This window comes from Delphinus delphis, chromosome 1 (genome assembly GCF_949987515.2).
Source record: "Delphinus delphis chromosome 1, mDelDel1.2, whole genome shotgun sequence".
Taxonomy (NCBI): Eukaryota; Metazoa; Chordata; class Mammalia; order Artiodactyla; family Delphinidae; genus Delphinus; species Delphinus delphis.
Window position 1 is genome coordinate 26,342,259 of NC_082683.1, and position 15,965 is coordinate 26,358,223.

The 15,965-nt window shown below is 49.6% G+C and overlaps 1 protein-coding gene across 1 annotated transcript in view; it reads right to left on the bottom strand.

Moving 5' to 3' along the window:
• The window catches only part of CSMD2 (CUB and Sushi multiple domains 2), a 667,671-nt gene that overhangs the window by 101,209 nt on the left and 550,497 nt on the right, over positions 1–15,965 (bottom strand). Inside the window, 5 exon segments of the mRNA XM_060018797.1 lie at positions 2,777–2,965; positions 9,171–9,380; positions 12,476–12,592; positions 14,503–14,572; positions 15,077–15,195. Coding sequence (XP_059874780.1) covers positions 2,777–2,965; positions 9,171–9,380; positions 12,476–12,592; positions 14,503–14,572; positions 15,077–15,195 — 705 coding nt within the window.

The following is a 15,965-nucleotide window of genomic DNA, read 5'->3' on the forward strand; positions in this document are numbered from 1 at the left end:
AACCCTGGTCCAGAATAATAAGTGTATTGGTTGGCATGGGTCATCACACAGAGATATGGATGGGGCCGGACCAGGCTGAGAAGAAAGAGTCCCAATGCCTCCAAGCGGCGGCCAGGGTTCCTGCGAATGTGAACGCATCCTGAAGCTGGTGCACATGGGCATGCCATCCCTCCTCCATGTACTGAACCTCCATCCGGTGCCAGGCATGGCCAGGGGAGGCAAAGGACAGCAAGGATACCACGGCACGTGATTCTGATCTGTGAGTGTGTCCCAGGGGACTGTGAGTGCCCTGGGACACAGCTAAGCGTACCGGCATCTCCAGTCCAGGGTGGAGCATGCCATCAACATGGAATGCCACAGAACATTTAGGGGGGGCCTTCATCTGGTCCTGTGAGGGGGTGAGGGAGTCCTGGCAGAATTCACATTTAGACTCAGACCTGAGGGATGACAAGGGCCAAACAGGTAAGACAGGAGAGAAAAGCAATGTTCTATAAGGAGGGACCAGCATGTGCTCAGAACCAGGGGCCAGAGAGGACGGCACATGGTGAAATGGAAAGTATTTCAGCTGAGCTGGAGCGTAAAGTCTGAGAGAGTGGAGAACAGGGGGAGGTAAGTGGGGACCAGGCCCTGAGGCACACCGTGTGCTACTCCAAGGGGGTTGGACGTTACCCCAAGGGAGATGGGGACGCCTTACTAGCTTCTGAGCAGGGCAGTGTCTGGAGTACATGAATGGTGTCAAAGGCTCACCCTCACTACACTGTGAAAGGTGGATTGAGGAACACAGACTGAAGGCTGGGCGCCCAGTGACAAGCCTCATCTAAGTGGCCTGGATTAAGGTGGAGGCAGCACACAGCGAGAAGTGGATGCACTTGAAGGGCAATTAGGATGTAGAATTAGCAAGACTTGGTGACTAGGTCGGATAAGGGAGAGGGAGCCTGCCCAAACTGAAGGCGGAATAACCAGGGGACTAGAGGCACCCTTCACTAGATGAGGATCTCAATGTAAAGGCAGAAAGACGATGACTTCCATTTTGAACACGCTGGGATTTAGATGCCTCTGGATAGGAGAAGATATTCAGTAAGGAATTGGATGTACAGGTGAAGAATTCAGGAAAGAGACAAAGGTTGCAGATACAGATGGCATTTGGAGATGTGAGGGAAAGAAGACAGTCTGGGAAAAAAATTCAAAGGACAGCAACACTTAAGGGACAAAGAAATAGATGACCAAAAAAGTTGGCACAGGCAGAAAGGTAATTGGAAAAGCAAGAGAAGATGGCGTCTAAGAAGCTAAGGGAAGAGGGCTTCCTTGGTGGTGCAGTGATTAAGAATCCGCCTGCCAATGCAGGGGACACGGGTTTGAGCCCTGGTCCGGGAAGATCCCACATGCCGCGGAGCAACTAAGCCTGTGCGCTACAACTGCTGAGCCTGCGCTCTAGAGCTTGCATGCCACAACTACTGAAGCCCACGCACCTAGAGCCCATGCTCCACAACAAGAGAAGCCACCCTAATGAGAAGCCCATGCACCGCAACAAAGAGTAGCCCCCGCTCACCACAACTAGAGAAAGCCTGTGCGCAACAACGAAGACCCAATGCAGCCAAAAACAAACAAACAAATAAATAAAAAGCTAAGGGAAGAACTTTCTTAGGAGGGAGAAGGGATTGTGGCTCAAGATGTCTGATGGAGGAAGCACTGCTCGTTCCTCTCTCCTGTGATGCCATATAAAGGAGTAAAAAGGGAACAAAAGTCCACAATGAAGCTTGTCATATAGCAGGTGACCAGCCAACAATTCCAGAATGATGGACTGGTTATACACGAGGATGGTTCTGAAAATCTGAAAAATGAACTGGAAGTTGAATAGTTTTAGAGATTATGATCTTATATTCCAACACCAGAACAGCTCAGTTGTGCAAACAAGGTCTCTTTATCTATGGAGAGTTAATACTTCCAGCTCATCGTTTCTGGGCCAGTTACTGTGCTGGGAGCTTTCATGAGCCATCTTGCAACCCTCGCAGCTCTTACGAAGCAGAGGTGAGAAGGTCCATTGTACTAAGGAAGAAACTGGAGGTCAGAGAGGTGAAGTGGTTCAGAGATGAAGCCCAGGGCGGTCTGATTCTGGAACTGGGGTGCTTTCCCCTGGACAATACTGTCCTCCTGCCATATTTTCCCCTTTCAAGACAAATCCCAGCTTCTCCTCCAGGAAAAGGAAGGAAAATGGAACTGAGGTGTGCAAACAGGGGTAGGGACAGCATGACCTCCTGGTCCTTCTCCATCCTGGTTCTGGTTAATGAAGACCGAGGAAAGTACCACCTCTAGCTCCCTGATATCATCAACTCAGATCTCTCTAGGCTCGTGTAGGAGAGGGAGAATAAGCTGGGAGGTGTGAAGAGAGGAACAAGAACTTCCTAGAAAGATGCTTTCTTCTCTCCTCCCTTTAGGAAAGCGTCGTGATTACCTCTCTCTACCCCTCAGCATATCAGTGTCTTCCCTTCTGACTGCGGACATCTAACCCACGAGGTTGGCTATTCCCAAGGGCTGAGTATGTATTCCTTTGGCTGCGACCCACATCTCCTCCAGGTCCTCCCTAGTGCTGGCCCAGAACTCTGTCCCAGGACCCTCTTCCTGGATAGGCTTGGTCTCATCTCTATGGAAACAGGATGGACAAAGTTTGCCAGGACCTCCCAGCATGGGTGATCCCACGGGGCGGGCACGTGGAGGCGGGGACTACTCTGGATCAGTGTCCCTAAAAAGAATCATCAGGGATGAGGGAGGGACATACCTTCACACCTGGGCAGCGGGTGGTCCCAGTTCCGGTTGGTGCCGTGTTGACATGTGAGGACAGGGTGGCCCATCAGTTGATACCCTGGGAGGCACTCGAAGGTCACCGACTGCCCAACATTGTAGCCAGCTCCCCGCACAATGCCATTCGCAAAGGGCTCGGGGTCTGGGCACTCTTGAAGTTCATAGGCTGGAAAAGATCATGAGAGAAGGTTACTTTCTCCTCTCTGGGCATTTTCTCCCTGACCAGAATATAGGCGTACCAGGGAGTTAGCATAATGGTGGAGAACCAAGACATGGACTCAGATGGGTCTTCCTCATTTTCTAGCTATTGGCTTTGGGCAAATGATTTAAGTTCTCTATGCCTTTGTTTTCTTATTTAGAAAATGGTTATTGTGAGAATCCAGTAGGATCAAATATACACAGCTCTTTGCACAGTCCTGGCACATGGTGAGAATGTAATCAATGCTATCTGTTATTATTGTTTCCATGGGAATAGGGGACCCAAGGAAGACAAGGCTAGATTGAACCATTCTTCTTCTTTTTTTTTTTTTTTTAACATCTTTACTGGAGTATAATTGCTTTACAATGTTGTGTTAGTTTCTGCAGTATAACAAAGTGAATCAGCTATTCGTATACATATATCCCCTCCCTCTTGCGTCTCCCTCCCACCCTCCCTATCCCACCCCTCTAGGTGGTCACAAAGCACCGAGTTGATCTCCCCGTGCGATGCAGCTGCTTCCTACTAGCTATCTGTTTCACATTTGTGAACCATTATTCTTTGAGCACCTCACTGGGGCTCAGCATTGACCTCCGCTCTTTCCTGTTGCTGATCTCATTCAACCACCAAGGTCACAAACACGGGAAGTAGTCAGGTGAGGACATGCGTGGGGCCCTTCTAACTCTGAGAAATGAGAGCCCATCAGGAAGGAAGAAAGGGGTGGGAGGAAGCCAAACCTGCGGCAAAGGACAGAATAGCTGGGGTAAAAGTCCCTCTAAAGTACAAGGAAGTTGCTTCCCTGAGTATGAGTGCGCCTGCCTCACACTCCTTAACGGGAGTGGCTGAGTCCTGGCCCACCAGGAGAAGTCGTTGAGGGATTTGCTGAGCACGTCACAGAGCAGAGCCTTCACTTAATTGGACAGTAACTGGGCCCACCAGACAGAGAGTCAGCCATGGGAGTAGAGGGAGCGTTCCAATAGTGGAAATTCTCAGGGGGAATAGCTGAGACCCAGTGAGCGCTCCATGCAGGCCGGTGCACGCACCACGTGCAATAACGACACGAATTACAGTCCTCATGAGAGTGCCATTACTGAAGTTCTCCCTCTGTGAGGGTGGCTATTATGGATTTCCTTTCAGGATCGTGCAGGGAGGTCTCTGTGGGAAGAACTGGGCAGGTTTCACTGGACATCACCAAGTAGTTGGCTGTGTTGAAAAATCGAGCAGTTCCAGAGAGAGTGGGTGGGCTGGTCAGCCAAAGGGAACGTGGCTCTGTTAGCAGCGGAGGGTTTGGACGACCTGGCAGATAAAGTCTTAGTAGAAGTAGGGAGCCTGTAGCTCAGGGAGGTGACTGAATGGATGAATTGGGCTTTTTTTTTTTGGTAAAATATTTCATTTATTTATTTATTTATTTATGGCTGCGTTGGGTCTTCATTGCTGTGTGCAGGCTTTCTCTAGCTGAGGCGAATGGGGGCTACTCTTCGTTGCAGTGAGCGGGCTTCTCATTGTGGTGGCTTCTCTTGTTGCGGAGCACGGGGTTCTAGGCACATGGGCTTCAGTAGTTGCGGCACGTGGGCTCAGTAGTTGTGGCTCGCGGGCTCTAGAGCGCAGGCTCAGTAGGTGTGGTGCACCAGCTTAGTTGCTCCGTGGCATGTGGGATCTTCCTGGACCAGGGCTCAAACCCATGTCCCCTGCATTGGCAGGTGGATTCTTAACCACTGCGCCACCAGGGAATTCCGAGCTGGGCTTTTAAAGAGAAGCCTCGGTGGGAACAGGGGGACCCAATGATGGGGAGGAGCCTGAAGACCGAGGCCTCATGAGAAACCAGAAGCAGCCTGGAGGAGAGAAGCTGGGTCTTTATAACAGGAATTGTCTCCAGTGGAAGGAGTTGGGCTTTTCACAAAGAGAGACCCTGAAGTGAGGGTACCAGGACTGCTTTCACAGGGAGAGAAGTCTCAGAGCCCGTTCCACCAGAGGAAGCTTCAAAGGGAGAGGTTGATGAACTAGAGACTGTCATACAGGGTGAAGTAAGTCAGAAAGAGAAAAACAAATAGCGTGTAATATTGCTTATATATGAAATCTAGAAAAGTGATACAAATGAACTTATCTGCAAAGCAGAAATAGAGACACAGATGTAGAGAACAAATGTATTGATACCAAGGGGGGAAAGGGGGAGTGGGATGAATTGGGAGATTGGTATTGACATAGACACACTATGTATAAAATAGATAACTAATGAGAACCTACTGCATAGCACAGGGACCTCTACTCAATGCTCTGTGGTGACCTAAATGGGAAGGAAATCCAAAAAAGAGGGGATATATATATATATATATATAGCTGATTCACTTTGCTGTACTGTACAGTAGAAAGTAACACAACACACTGTAAAGCAACTATACTCCGATAAAAATTAATTAAAAAATGAAAAAAAAAAAAAGGGGAGAGGTTGGGCCTAGAGGGCAGACGTGACCCCTAAGAGGTGGACTCATTAACTTTCCCAGGAAAGGGCTCCTTAGGGAGACTAGTAGTAGATGCTCCAGTGGGAACAGATACAATTTCAAACAAAGCACCATGTTAAAAACACTAACAATGATGACGTCTAACATTCTGGAACAATGTCATCATTTTGCTAAGTTCTTGTGTTTTCACAATCTCCTGAGAAATTTTAGTGGAATAAGTTAAGCCTGTCAGACTAGGAGACCTGGGTAGGCATAGCTTATGCTGTTACTGAAAACTTTATGGGAATATTTACCTGAAGAAGGGAAAGGAGAACCCCAGCCGAGGATGTTCAGAGTGTCTAACAGGAGGGATTCTGAGGAAAAGTAAGGATTTGGATTTCTTCCAAAGAAAGTCAAGGGACCACAGAGAGCTAGGCCTGCTCTATAGAAATGGCGGCTGTGGTGACAGGTGGCTCTTTCATGAAGCAGGTCTTTTCATAAAGGAAAAACCTGGGGTGAGTGGTTGGGCTAAAGAATGTGGGTCTATGGGGCAGGGAGGATTATTTGGGCCTGACACATTGGGAGGCCTTGGTGGGAGCGCCTGGGCCTCCGGCACTAGAGACAACCTAGTCGGGAGGTTGGGGTCATCATACACGAGAAGGCTTAACGGAAGCTGAGGTCAGGTCTGAGGGGGGCAGCTGCCCTGACGCCAAGAGTGGCTCTGCAGGGGCCGTCAGGACTGGGGCAGTGGGCAGGTGCTGAGGAAAGAGCTGGGCCTGTGACCCAAGGGAAGCCTCAAGGGGAACAGCCAGGCAAATGCTGGGGTACAATGTGAGTGAGGGGAGCTGGGCTACCACAGAGTGGAAACCCCAGTGGACGTCGCTGGGCCCCTCACACAGTTGGGCCAACTCAGGTGAAGGTGCTGGTCCTCTGAAGGCAAACTTACCACCCCTCCTCCCTGCTTCCACCCCTGCCCCCCGCCACACACACAGCGAGCATCCTCAAGAAACCGGCTTCCTCTCAACATGTGGAGCCTCGGTGTGTGTGGCGCTAACCCAGAGTGCCGGCCTGTGTCTGGAAGCCTTAGTGCAGGGCCCGTGTGCAGAGGAGCCTCAGGTGAAGCTCCTCAGAGGTGAGGGCTTGGTGAGCATGGGAGGGGCTGAGACCAGGGCTCCGTGGGGATAGTTAGGTCTCTTCTACAGGGAGGGAGTCTGCAGGACTCAGAGGGCAGCTCTGACAAGGACAAAGTGGACTTAACACGTGGGGAATGCAGTGTGGGTGTCTAGTCCCACCACGCAAGCTTGGCGGGCAGGGTTATGCCCGTCACAGGGGTGAAGGCACAGGGCACGGGTGGGCCCCAGAGCGGCTGTCCCTGTCACAATGGTGGCGTAATCAGACCTTGCATTTATCCAAGAGGAGGAGCCTCAGGGAGAGCCCTTGGGCCTGAAAGAGGATGTTACAAGTTGAATTGTGTCCTCTGCAAATTCACATGTTGAAGTCCTAACCTACCCCTGTGTCTCAGAACGTGACCTTATTTGGAAACAGCGTCTTCGCCTGCCTTTACCTAAATTAAAATGAGCCCGTTAGGGTGGGCTCTATTCCAATATGACTGGTGTCCTTATAAAAAGGGGAAATTTGGAGGCAGACAGACAGGGAAAAGAACATGTGAAGATGAAGCCAGAGATGGGGGTGATGCTCCCACAAGCCAAGGAATGCCAGACGGCCAGCAACCCACTAGGAGCCAGGAGAGAGGCATGGAGTATATTCCTCCTCACAGCTCCCAGAAGGAACCAGCCCTGTCCACACCTTGATCTTGGGACTTCCAGGCTCCAAGACTGTGAGAGATTAACTCTGTTGTTTAAGCCACCCAGTCTGCGGTACTTTGATAGAGCAGCCCTAGGAGACTAATAACTAGGAAGCCGGAGAGAGGCATGCGTCTGTCCTAGAGAGGCACCCTGACCTTGTATTTGGGCCTGAGTCTCTCTTGGGACAGCCTGTGGCTGCGGGACGCATCATGACCCACTGGGCAGGGCTCACGGCCCACCGAGGCTGTGTACACTTCACAGGCACAGGCTCCTTTAGTTAGGGTTGGCCTCTGCGATGCGCCCACATACAGCCCCTCTGGGTGGGCAGCTGTGTTACCGCTGACGAAGTGGCACTTTCTGGGAAAGAGGCTCAGCTTCTCGCTGCTGCTGCCTTGGTATGAGGGTCCCAGCTCCTCCTCCTGAGGCTTCCCAGGTGGTAACAACCCTGACCATACTCAGGGACGGTCCCCAGAGGGGGCAGCACCCATATAACTGGCCCAACGGTGGGGTACCCTTTAAGGCTTTCCCTCAGTGACAAGCCCAAATCCTTGGTCAGTATTCACCTCCGACAAGGGATAAAAAAGCCAAATGTCAGAATGGTATGTATATAGAAATTCTATATTACCATAGAAAACACAACCAAAAAAATCATGACGTATTACATATTCTTCACAAGAAACATGTAACTAGGTGTGGGAAAAGATCTGGAAAGATCTCATCAAAACAATAGTGGTTATTTCTGGGGAATAATTCTGGGTTTGGAGGCTGTAGACAAAGAAAGCTCGGCCTTACCTGTAATGTTTTAATTTCTTAATTCCTCCCTCCCTCCCCTCCTTTCCCTCCTTCCCTCCCTCCTTCTTTCCTTTCCTCTTTCTCCCTCCCCCTTTCTTTTTTAACACGGTAGGTGTGTTTATAGACTGTCTGTGTAATTAAAAACTAACTTAAAAAAAGCAGATTGCAAAACAGTATCTATAGTGATCCAATTTCGGTTAAAAATATAGTTACATCAGTATATGTACAGAAAAAATGGGAAAAGCAAACTGTTACAAGTTGATATCTCTGCATAAGGCAGGGTTATGGGAGAATTTTGACTTTCTGTGATGCGCTCACAAAAACTTCTGTGATGTTTTAATTTTTTGACGAGCATGTACTAGCCTTGGAAAAAAGTCTAAACACATGAAAAAAAATTCAGTGGAAGAATCTGGGCAAAGAGGTTAGAACAAATGGTTCAGTCAGTCACACTAGGAAAGCCCCCGAGGGAGACGTGGGGTCCGATCAGGGCCCGTGTACCGCTGCACAGGTGGGCACAGCTGCACGGGCACAGGTAACAGCTCCTCCACAGGGGAAGCCTGAGCTGGAGTGGATGGAGCTTTTCAGGAGGAGAGGGCCGGTCACAGGACTGCAGCTCAGGATGGGGGAGCTGCGGTGAGCGTGGTCCGGCCTCACACAGGGAAACCCTCAGCGGGAGTAAACGCACCTGTCTCATCCTTAAGGCTCAGTGGGCCCTTCTGGGCTTGTTACAAGAATTGTTACTGGAATCCTCCATCATGTCAGAGGAGGAGCTTTGCCGAGCATAACGGACACACAGGGGAGGACCCAGAGGAGGAAGCGAGCCTCTCAAGGCCAAGGGGCAGTGGCTGGTTGGACACTCAGGGATGCCTGAGCGGGACTGATGGGTCACTTGCTCAGGGGAAGCTGCTGGCTGTTGGGTGAGGATGGGGATGGAGGCTGAGAAGGCGCTTTGGGGCTGCCGCCCTGGGAAGGGCTTGTCGAAGGGGTTCAACAGCCTCTGTGGGCCAGAGAGACATGTCACGGTGGTCGGGCCTGCCCCCACCTCCCCGCCCTTCCTGGGTTCCCTCCTCCGCTACGCAGAAGGCTGGGAAGACGGGTGGTTGTAAGAGGTGGGGATGGACGGGCCTTCCCTCTCCTCACCCTGATACTCCAGCTTGAATCCCGGCCGGTTCTGTGAGTGGTCGCTGTGGAAATACACGGTGGTCTCGTGGGATGTGGACAGCAGGGCGCCGGGAAGCTCACTTCCACTGAATCTGCCCATCATGCGGCTGGTCTCATAGGGGCCATTCCGGATTTCTATGAAGTCATGGTTGGGCTCGGTGGAGAAGTTCAGGAACTGGATGTGAGCTCCTGGGAACAAGACAGGCAGACAGTGCCCAAAGCAATACAGTCCCGCACCCCATGTGCCGCCTCATGAAAGCATCACCAGCCAGAGCCCACGGGTCCCCTCTACGGACTGCCCACCCAGTTAGGGTCCCCAGACCACATGTGGGGAGTCACCAGTCCAGCCCAGTCTCTCGTCTTCAGGCAGGACTGAACTTAAAAGTATTTCTATTATTCATTCGAAATGAAAGGCAGCAGTCATTTCAGAGTGCCGTCTTGAGTCTGTTTTATTTTATGGAAAACGACGTTCAGCGTTAACACCTGATTAAATTTAGGATTCATATGTGTAGTATCAGTATAAAGATAGCTTTGTTAAAATAAACTTTTTACTTAACAATACCACCACTTAAACATAACTACACCCAAACAAAAGACATAAACTTCAATACTGGTATTTTCCAGAGCACTTATGATGATTCAGAAATTAGAAGAATACATCGTCCTATTGGTTCTATTAAGATGCCAAGTGAAGTTTATACTTTGGGGTCTTATTGGATTAATCAAGGTCTCCTAGCAACCCAACAGGTTAAATGGATCTCATTAACATCTTAACTTACATATTAATATATTCTTTGAAGAATAAAGGTGGGACTACTGATGTTTATTTATTGATAAGATCTCTCAAAATTAGATTACTATTATTGAAGAAATATATTTCTAAGCATAGAAAGAAGTCTGCAATGTTAATTATGAAAATCTGACTGCAAAGCAGTATGTAGCATACAGTTCTAATTTTTGTATTAAAAAACTGGAGGACTATTTACTGATTCACTAACAGCATTTATTGAGCTCTTGCCATGCATCAGGGCTGTGCTAGGTGGGCACTGCATGGGGAGGAGCGAGATCTACAAGGCCCTTGTCTTCATGAAGGTCACACTTTGATGGTGAGGACTAAGCTGTGAGTGATTATTTCTGCATGGTGGGATTACAGATAAATTGGAATTTTTATAATTTGCTCGTCTGTACTTTATAATTTGCTTAGAATGAGCACATAGGCGTGAATTTTTTTTTTTTTTTTTTTTTTTGCGGTACGCGCGCCTCTCACTGTTGTGGCCTCTCCCGTTGCGGAGCACAGGCTCCGGACACGCAGGCTCAGCGGCCATGGCTCACGGGCCCAGCCGCTCCGCGGCATGTGGGATCTCTCCGGACCGGGGCATGAACCCGCGTCCCCTGCATCGGCAGGCAGACTCCCAACCACTGCGCCACCAGGGAAGCCCAGGCGTGAATTTTTTGCATCTGACTATTTAAATAAAATAAAGACTTGGCGTATACTGTTGAAGACCCTTCATGTCTCCTGCCCTCTCCCACTGTCCTCTCCACAGAGGCAGTCACTTCCATGAATTTGGAAGATAGCCGTCCAGTTCATGTTTTTAGATTCTTAAATACATATCTGGTTTGTTTTAAACATTTGCATGAATCTTATTATACTGTATATAGAGTTTTGTAAACTTTTAAATTTAGCATGTGTTTTTCAAGGTCTGTCCTTGTTGATATGTAAAGATACAGTTCATTGATTTTAACTACATATTAATTAATTCCATTTAATGAATTATCCAGCCACACTATTCACTCTCCTATTACTTAACATGTATATTGTCTCCAAATTACAGATAATTTTACATTGAGCACCTTTGTACTTATCTGCGGAACCTATGCTTTCCAGCCCACCGCCCATGCGTCATCCCAACTCCGGGGCTGCACGTCCAGGAAAGGGGCTCTTCAAGGATCGCAGAATTTCTGAACTGAGCTGCCTGACTGCTGCCATCTAGTGGCAGAAGTTTGTAAATGCAACGGTTTTTAAACACAAAGCAGGTGCCATTAGGGCCTGTTTGGAGTCCAACACTAACTTGAAAGCAAGGGATCTGGTCTTCTGTGACTGGTCCCTGCAAGAGGATGACTTCCTGGAGGACTTAAAGATAGAGGTCTCTGGTGGCTGAACATCAAGACATACAAAGAAAGTGACGCACCTCCCACTTAAACTTCTGTTTTCCTCTGGATGTAGCCCTCCCTCCAGCCCTTCATCATCTGAGCTTCTTCTGACTCATGCCTGGATGCAGAGCTACAGGGTCTCCCAGTTCCTCTTTCCTCAGTGTCTCAAAATCTGGAGTTTCCCAAGGCTGCCAAAGTCATCATCATTTTGTACCCTGATCGTCCATCCCCAGTTTCCTTCAGGAGATGGTACTTAATACGACTCCATTTTCTGGGGGTCACAACCTCTCTCCTCCCCTCAGGTAAGATTTAGATCTTTAGTTAGATCACTTTCTCTTAAAAGCCTCTTCTCCATCAGAAGACCCACTCTAGGATGAAAAATAAAGGACAAAAGAGGTGGTCTTCACTCCTGAGGTCACAGACTGGGGGTTCACGGGCCTGCTCAGCAGTGATCTCCTCGGGACATTTCATTTGTAGGAGCAGAGAAATGACTTGGGCAAGATGACCTATGTGTACAGCCTATAAATTCCATTCAACATAAATCCTTTATCTCTTCAACAGAAATACTGGGGGTTAGATTACATTCCCAGTACACAACACATGAATCTCCACTAATGTAGTTTTGTACCCAGATTAGTGTCCTCTACACCACGCCAACCCCTGTGTCTACACACACACACACACACACACACACACACACACAAAGACACCGCCCAACCTCTAAGGCCAGCTAGAAGGTGAGCATAAAGAACGCAAACTCAATTTCACGTTGACCTTGGCTCAGTTTAATTAGGATGAGAAATTAGATTCTGGAATTAAAAGAACAGGCTGAAGTCCAGTCTCAGTAAAATAGATTGTTTTTTTCTTTTTTAACCAGCCCTGAGTAATTTCTCATTCCGCCTTTTAGTCCACTGCTCAAATGATAAAAATAATAATGGCAATCCCTGAAGTTTTTTCCCTATTTTATGTCCCCAAAGCCCGTTCATCTCTACCATTCCTAATTGATCCTCACGCTTGCACAAGAGGTCGACAGTTGAGGAAGCAGAGAGGCCGAGAGCTAAATGGACTCAGCTGAGGTTAGTGACAGCCGCAGACAGCCGCTTTAAGCCAGAGGCCTGGGCGTGAAGACTTACCAAAGCCCACGGGCAGTGCTATTTGCCAGGAGCAGTCCGTGTTGCTGGGGTAGCTGCCCGGGAAGCCGGGGCTCAAGATCACTCCGTCCATATCTTTCACTGCTCCTCCACACTGCGCTGTGACCGTGAGACCAGACAGAGCGTTAGGACTGCAGTGAGGTCAGTACGGGGCCATGCAGCATTTGGACTTTCCCAAGTCAATTTCCCTTTGAGAACCCAAAGGAACCTATAATTCATCTCCCTAAAAAACTGCAGACAAGGGCCAAACTGAGCATGTGAATCCAGGAAGGGAAGCATCTCCTAGGTCTGCCCAGCCGTCCACAAACCCAAGTTATGGATGCTTGACCTTAAGCATGCCCTTCAAAGTCAGTTTCCTTAGCGAGGTCATGCAGCACAAGCGGTCTGCCCCAGGAGACGTGTGACCATCTCCTACACTATCCCCCAAATCTCCCTCTCCTCACTGTCCAGTCAACTCTTCCAGGACTGAAAAATAGGAAAGAAGGGGACGGGGATGCGTTGGCACGCAGCCAGGCTCTTTACAAGTACATATTCCATGGGACTGGGGGGTCAACAGAAGAGCCCCACCACGAGCCCACCCTCAAAGCGTTGACACACGCCCTGAGCCAAAGTGACTGTGATTATTTCAGCCCAGGAGGGGTTGGGGCATCTGAATCTCCAATCGAGGTGACTTCAGTCACAGTCACCTGAAGATGCAGGGCTGGGGCACGACTGCAGCCTGGTCAGTTGACGTCGATTCTTTCCTTTTACATCTTATTAGGGAAAGGCTGTGTGAGCAGAAAGGGGTTAGCTTGTCATGGGAGGCCACAGAAAGGAGCGGAGGGGAGGCCATGTGCCGTGTGTACGCAAACGCCTTCTGGGGAGAGGACTACTCGAGCACACAGACCCGAAGGGATCAGTGCCCGGGTGCAAAGCGGGGACCTGGGCGTTGACCACTGGGGTCACAATCCCAATGCTCCCACTTCCTGAGTGACTTTGGGCCAGCTCTAACTCCCTCCACCCCAAACCCCCAAACCTCAGTTTCCCCCACCCAGCACTTGTGTCACAGGGTGGTGATGAGGTTACAACAGAAAGGACTTCGCCTGGCTTGGAAGAGCGGCTGGCACACACAGTACACCCTCAGCCACAGCAGCTGCTGTTCTATGAGCAGTTCCCCGGGCAAGACCTTTGTGATACAGGATGGGGAAAGGGCCCTGGGCTGACCAGTCCCATTTCTGACTGCTCTGCAGACGACCAGGTCTGTATCCTGGTGAGATCACTGAAGGGAAATCTCATACGCTCCAGTGCCACGCCCTTCGCTCACCTTGCTTCCTACCCGAAGGTTAGCCTAGATTTGCACTTGACAGTTGGCGGGGAAACCTAGGTTTCCATTCCCAACTTTGCCACTTTCTTCTGAATCCTAAAAGCCTTAATTTTCCTATTGGCAAAAATGAGGGTGATGACAGCTGCCCTGAAGAGCTGTGGTGAGGAGACACGTAGCTCCGTGCCCGGCATGTGGCAGACCTTCAATAAAGGGATGTTCCCCCTGCCCCAAGCTGACTAGAAGCTTCTGAGGGTGGAGATCCTGTCTTTTCTTGTATCCAATGATCTCTTCATCACTACTCGGCACAGAAACCAAACCAAGTCCTCGTTTCACAGGGAACCCTCAGCCTTCCTCTATCAGTGGATTCCATCTGACTGTCCCACGAGAAGTCACAGGGGAAAGCCCAAAGTGCCCAGAGGTTCCATTTGGGGTTTGGTCGATTATCTGGAATCAGAATGGTCATCATCAGGTTTTCGAATGGTCAAGCCTCCTGTCATGTTTCATTTGGTGGGTGAAGGTATCCAGAAGTCAGGAAAATCTTGAGAGTTAAAGCTTACAAAAACCTCAGTCTAAAGTACTGTCTGTGAGCAGCCCCGGAATACCAAACTTCCTTTGGAGTCGAACTTGATCCCAGCGATATGTCACTGAACTCAAAGCCCTGGTAGAAATGGATTTGAATGACCTGGAAAAGTGGGGACTCTCTTACCAATACAGAGCGGAGGAGGGTAGTTCCAGCGCCGCACGGTCCCGGGCATGCAGGAGATGTGGGCGTGGCCCTGGAGGAATCAAGAACAGCGTGGGCTAGCTGCCCCCACGGGCACAATTGCGTGTACAACCTGGAGCAGGGGGCTTGTTCTGGGGCCTTGGGTCAAGGAACAAGACACATGGATCCACTGTGGAATGGGGAGTGAGGCAGAGGGAGAGAGATCTGGGGAAGGATGCTTACTAGCGGCTATTGCTAAAGAATTCTCATTTCTAAAGGTTCCTTGCGAGACTCCTTTAATTACTAGAGTCCCTCACTGCCTTCAAAGGAAGATTCAATTTTCCTAAAGTCTAATCAAACCGAAACTTTGCAGGAACACATTCAAGGCTGGCTTGTGCCAAATGGCTAAAGTCAGCACTTTGTCTTTTTCATGAACAGCTCCAGGAGGGGATAACAGTGCCTGGGGGATCTGGGGGGCTTCTCTCTGTTCTTTGGTGACTGCAGCTCTGCTGGGGGAAGGCCGGCTGACCCCAGCTCAGGGGACATCTTTCTGGCCCTGGGGGTCAACGGGAGGTACCTGGAGGGCATATCCCGGTTCACACTGGAAAGAGACCACATCGTTCACCAAGTAGCGCTCGCCAGTCTTCACCCCGTTACTGGGCACAGCAGGTTCTGGACAACTGCTCAGGCCCACCGCTAGACCAGACAGAGACAGACAACAGGAGAATGGACAAGCCCATCAGGTGGGTGTAAGAGCAGGCCGAGGGCATGGCTGGCAGCAGGGAGGAGCAGCTGCCTCCAAGCTGTGTCTTCTCTGCTTTCTCTCCTCCCAACCTCTAAGCCTTTCACCTCCCAGCACATGAGAAAATCAGAATGTTCACACGGCACAGAGGCTCAACAGACCAAAGCCTCCTGGGGCAGGCGGGTATCATCTGGGGACTCTGGCTGTCCAGAGGCCCTCGGGCTCAAAACTATACAACATTGCTATCACCCCAAGAAGTTCCATCATGCTCTTCCCAAGCAACTTTTGTCCTACATGTGCTTTTAAGAAGTGGATGTCGTGCTTGGAAATGGAAGATGTTTGGGCCTAAATCCACAAATCCCAGCATCTGGGCCAAAAGACTCCAAGGACAATATTAAAACAATCATCAAACTGAACTGAAAGTACTTCATCTCAACTGTCATCTTGTCTCTTTTTGCCCCACTCTTCCCTGCAGTCCAAGTAGAAGGCAACTCAGTATTTAGTGGGGTGATCAGAACTTAGTAACCTGACACCTGCTTACTGGAATGGCAGTGGTAGACAGAAGGAGGAGGAGGGGCAGAGAGAAAGAGAAAACAAGAGCAAAAGAGTGTGGTGGGAGAAGAATGCAATGGGGAGAGAGGTGAGGACAGAGAGAGGAAGACAGAAGGACACAGAGAAAAGTCCATTCTAATTTCTTTACATTGCATAGCTTGATTTATTTAAG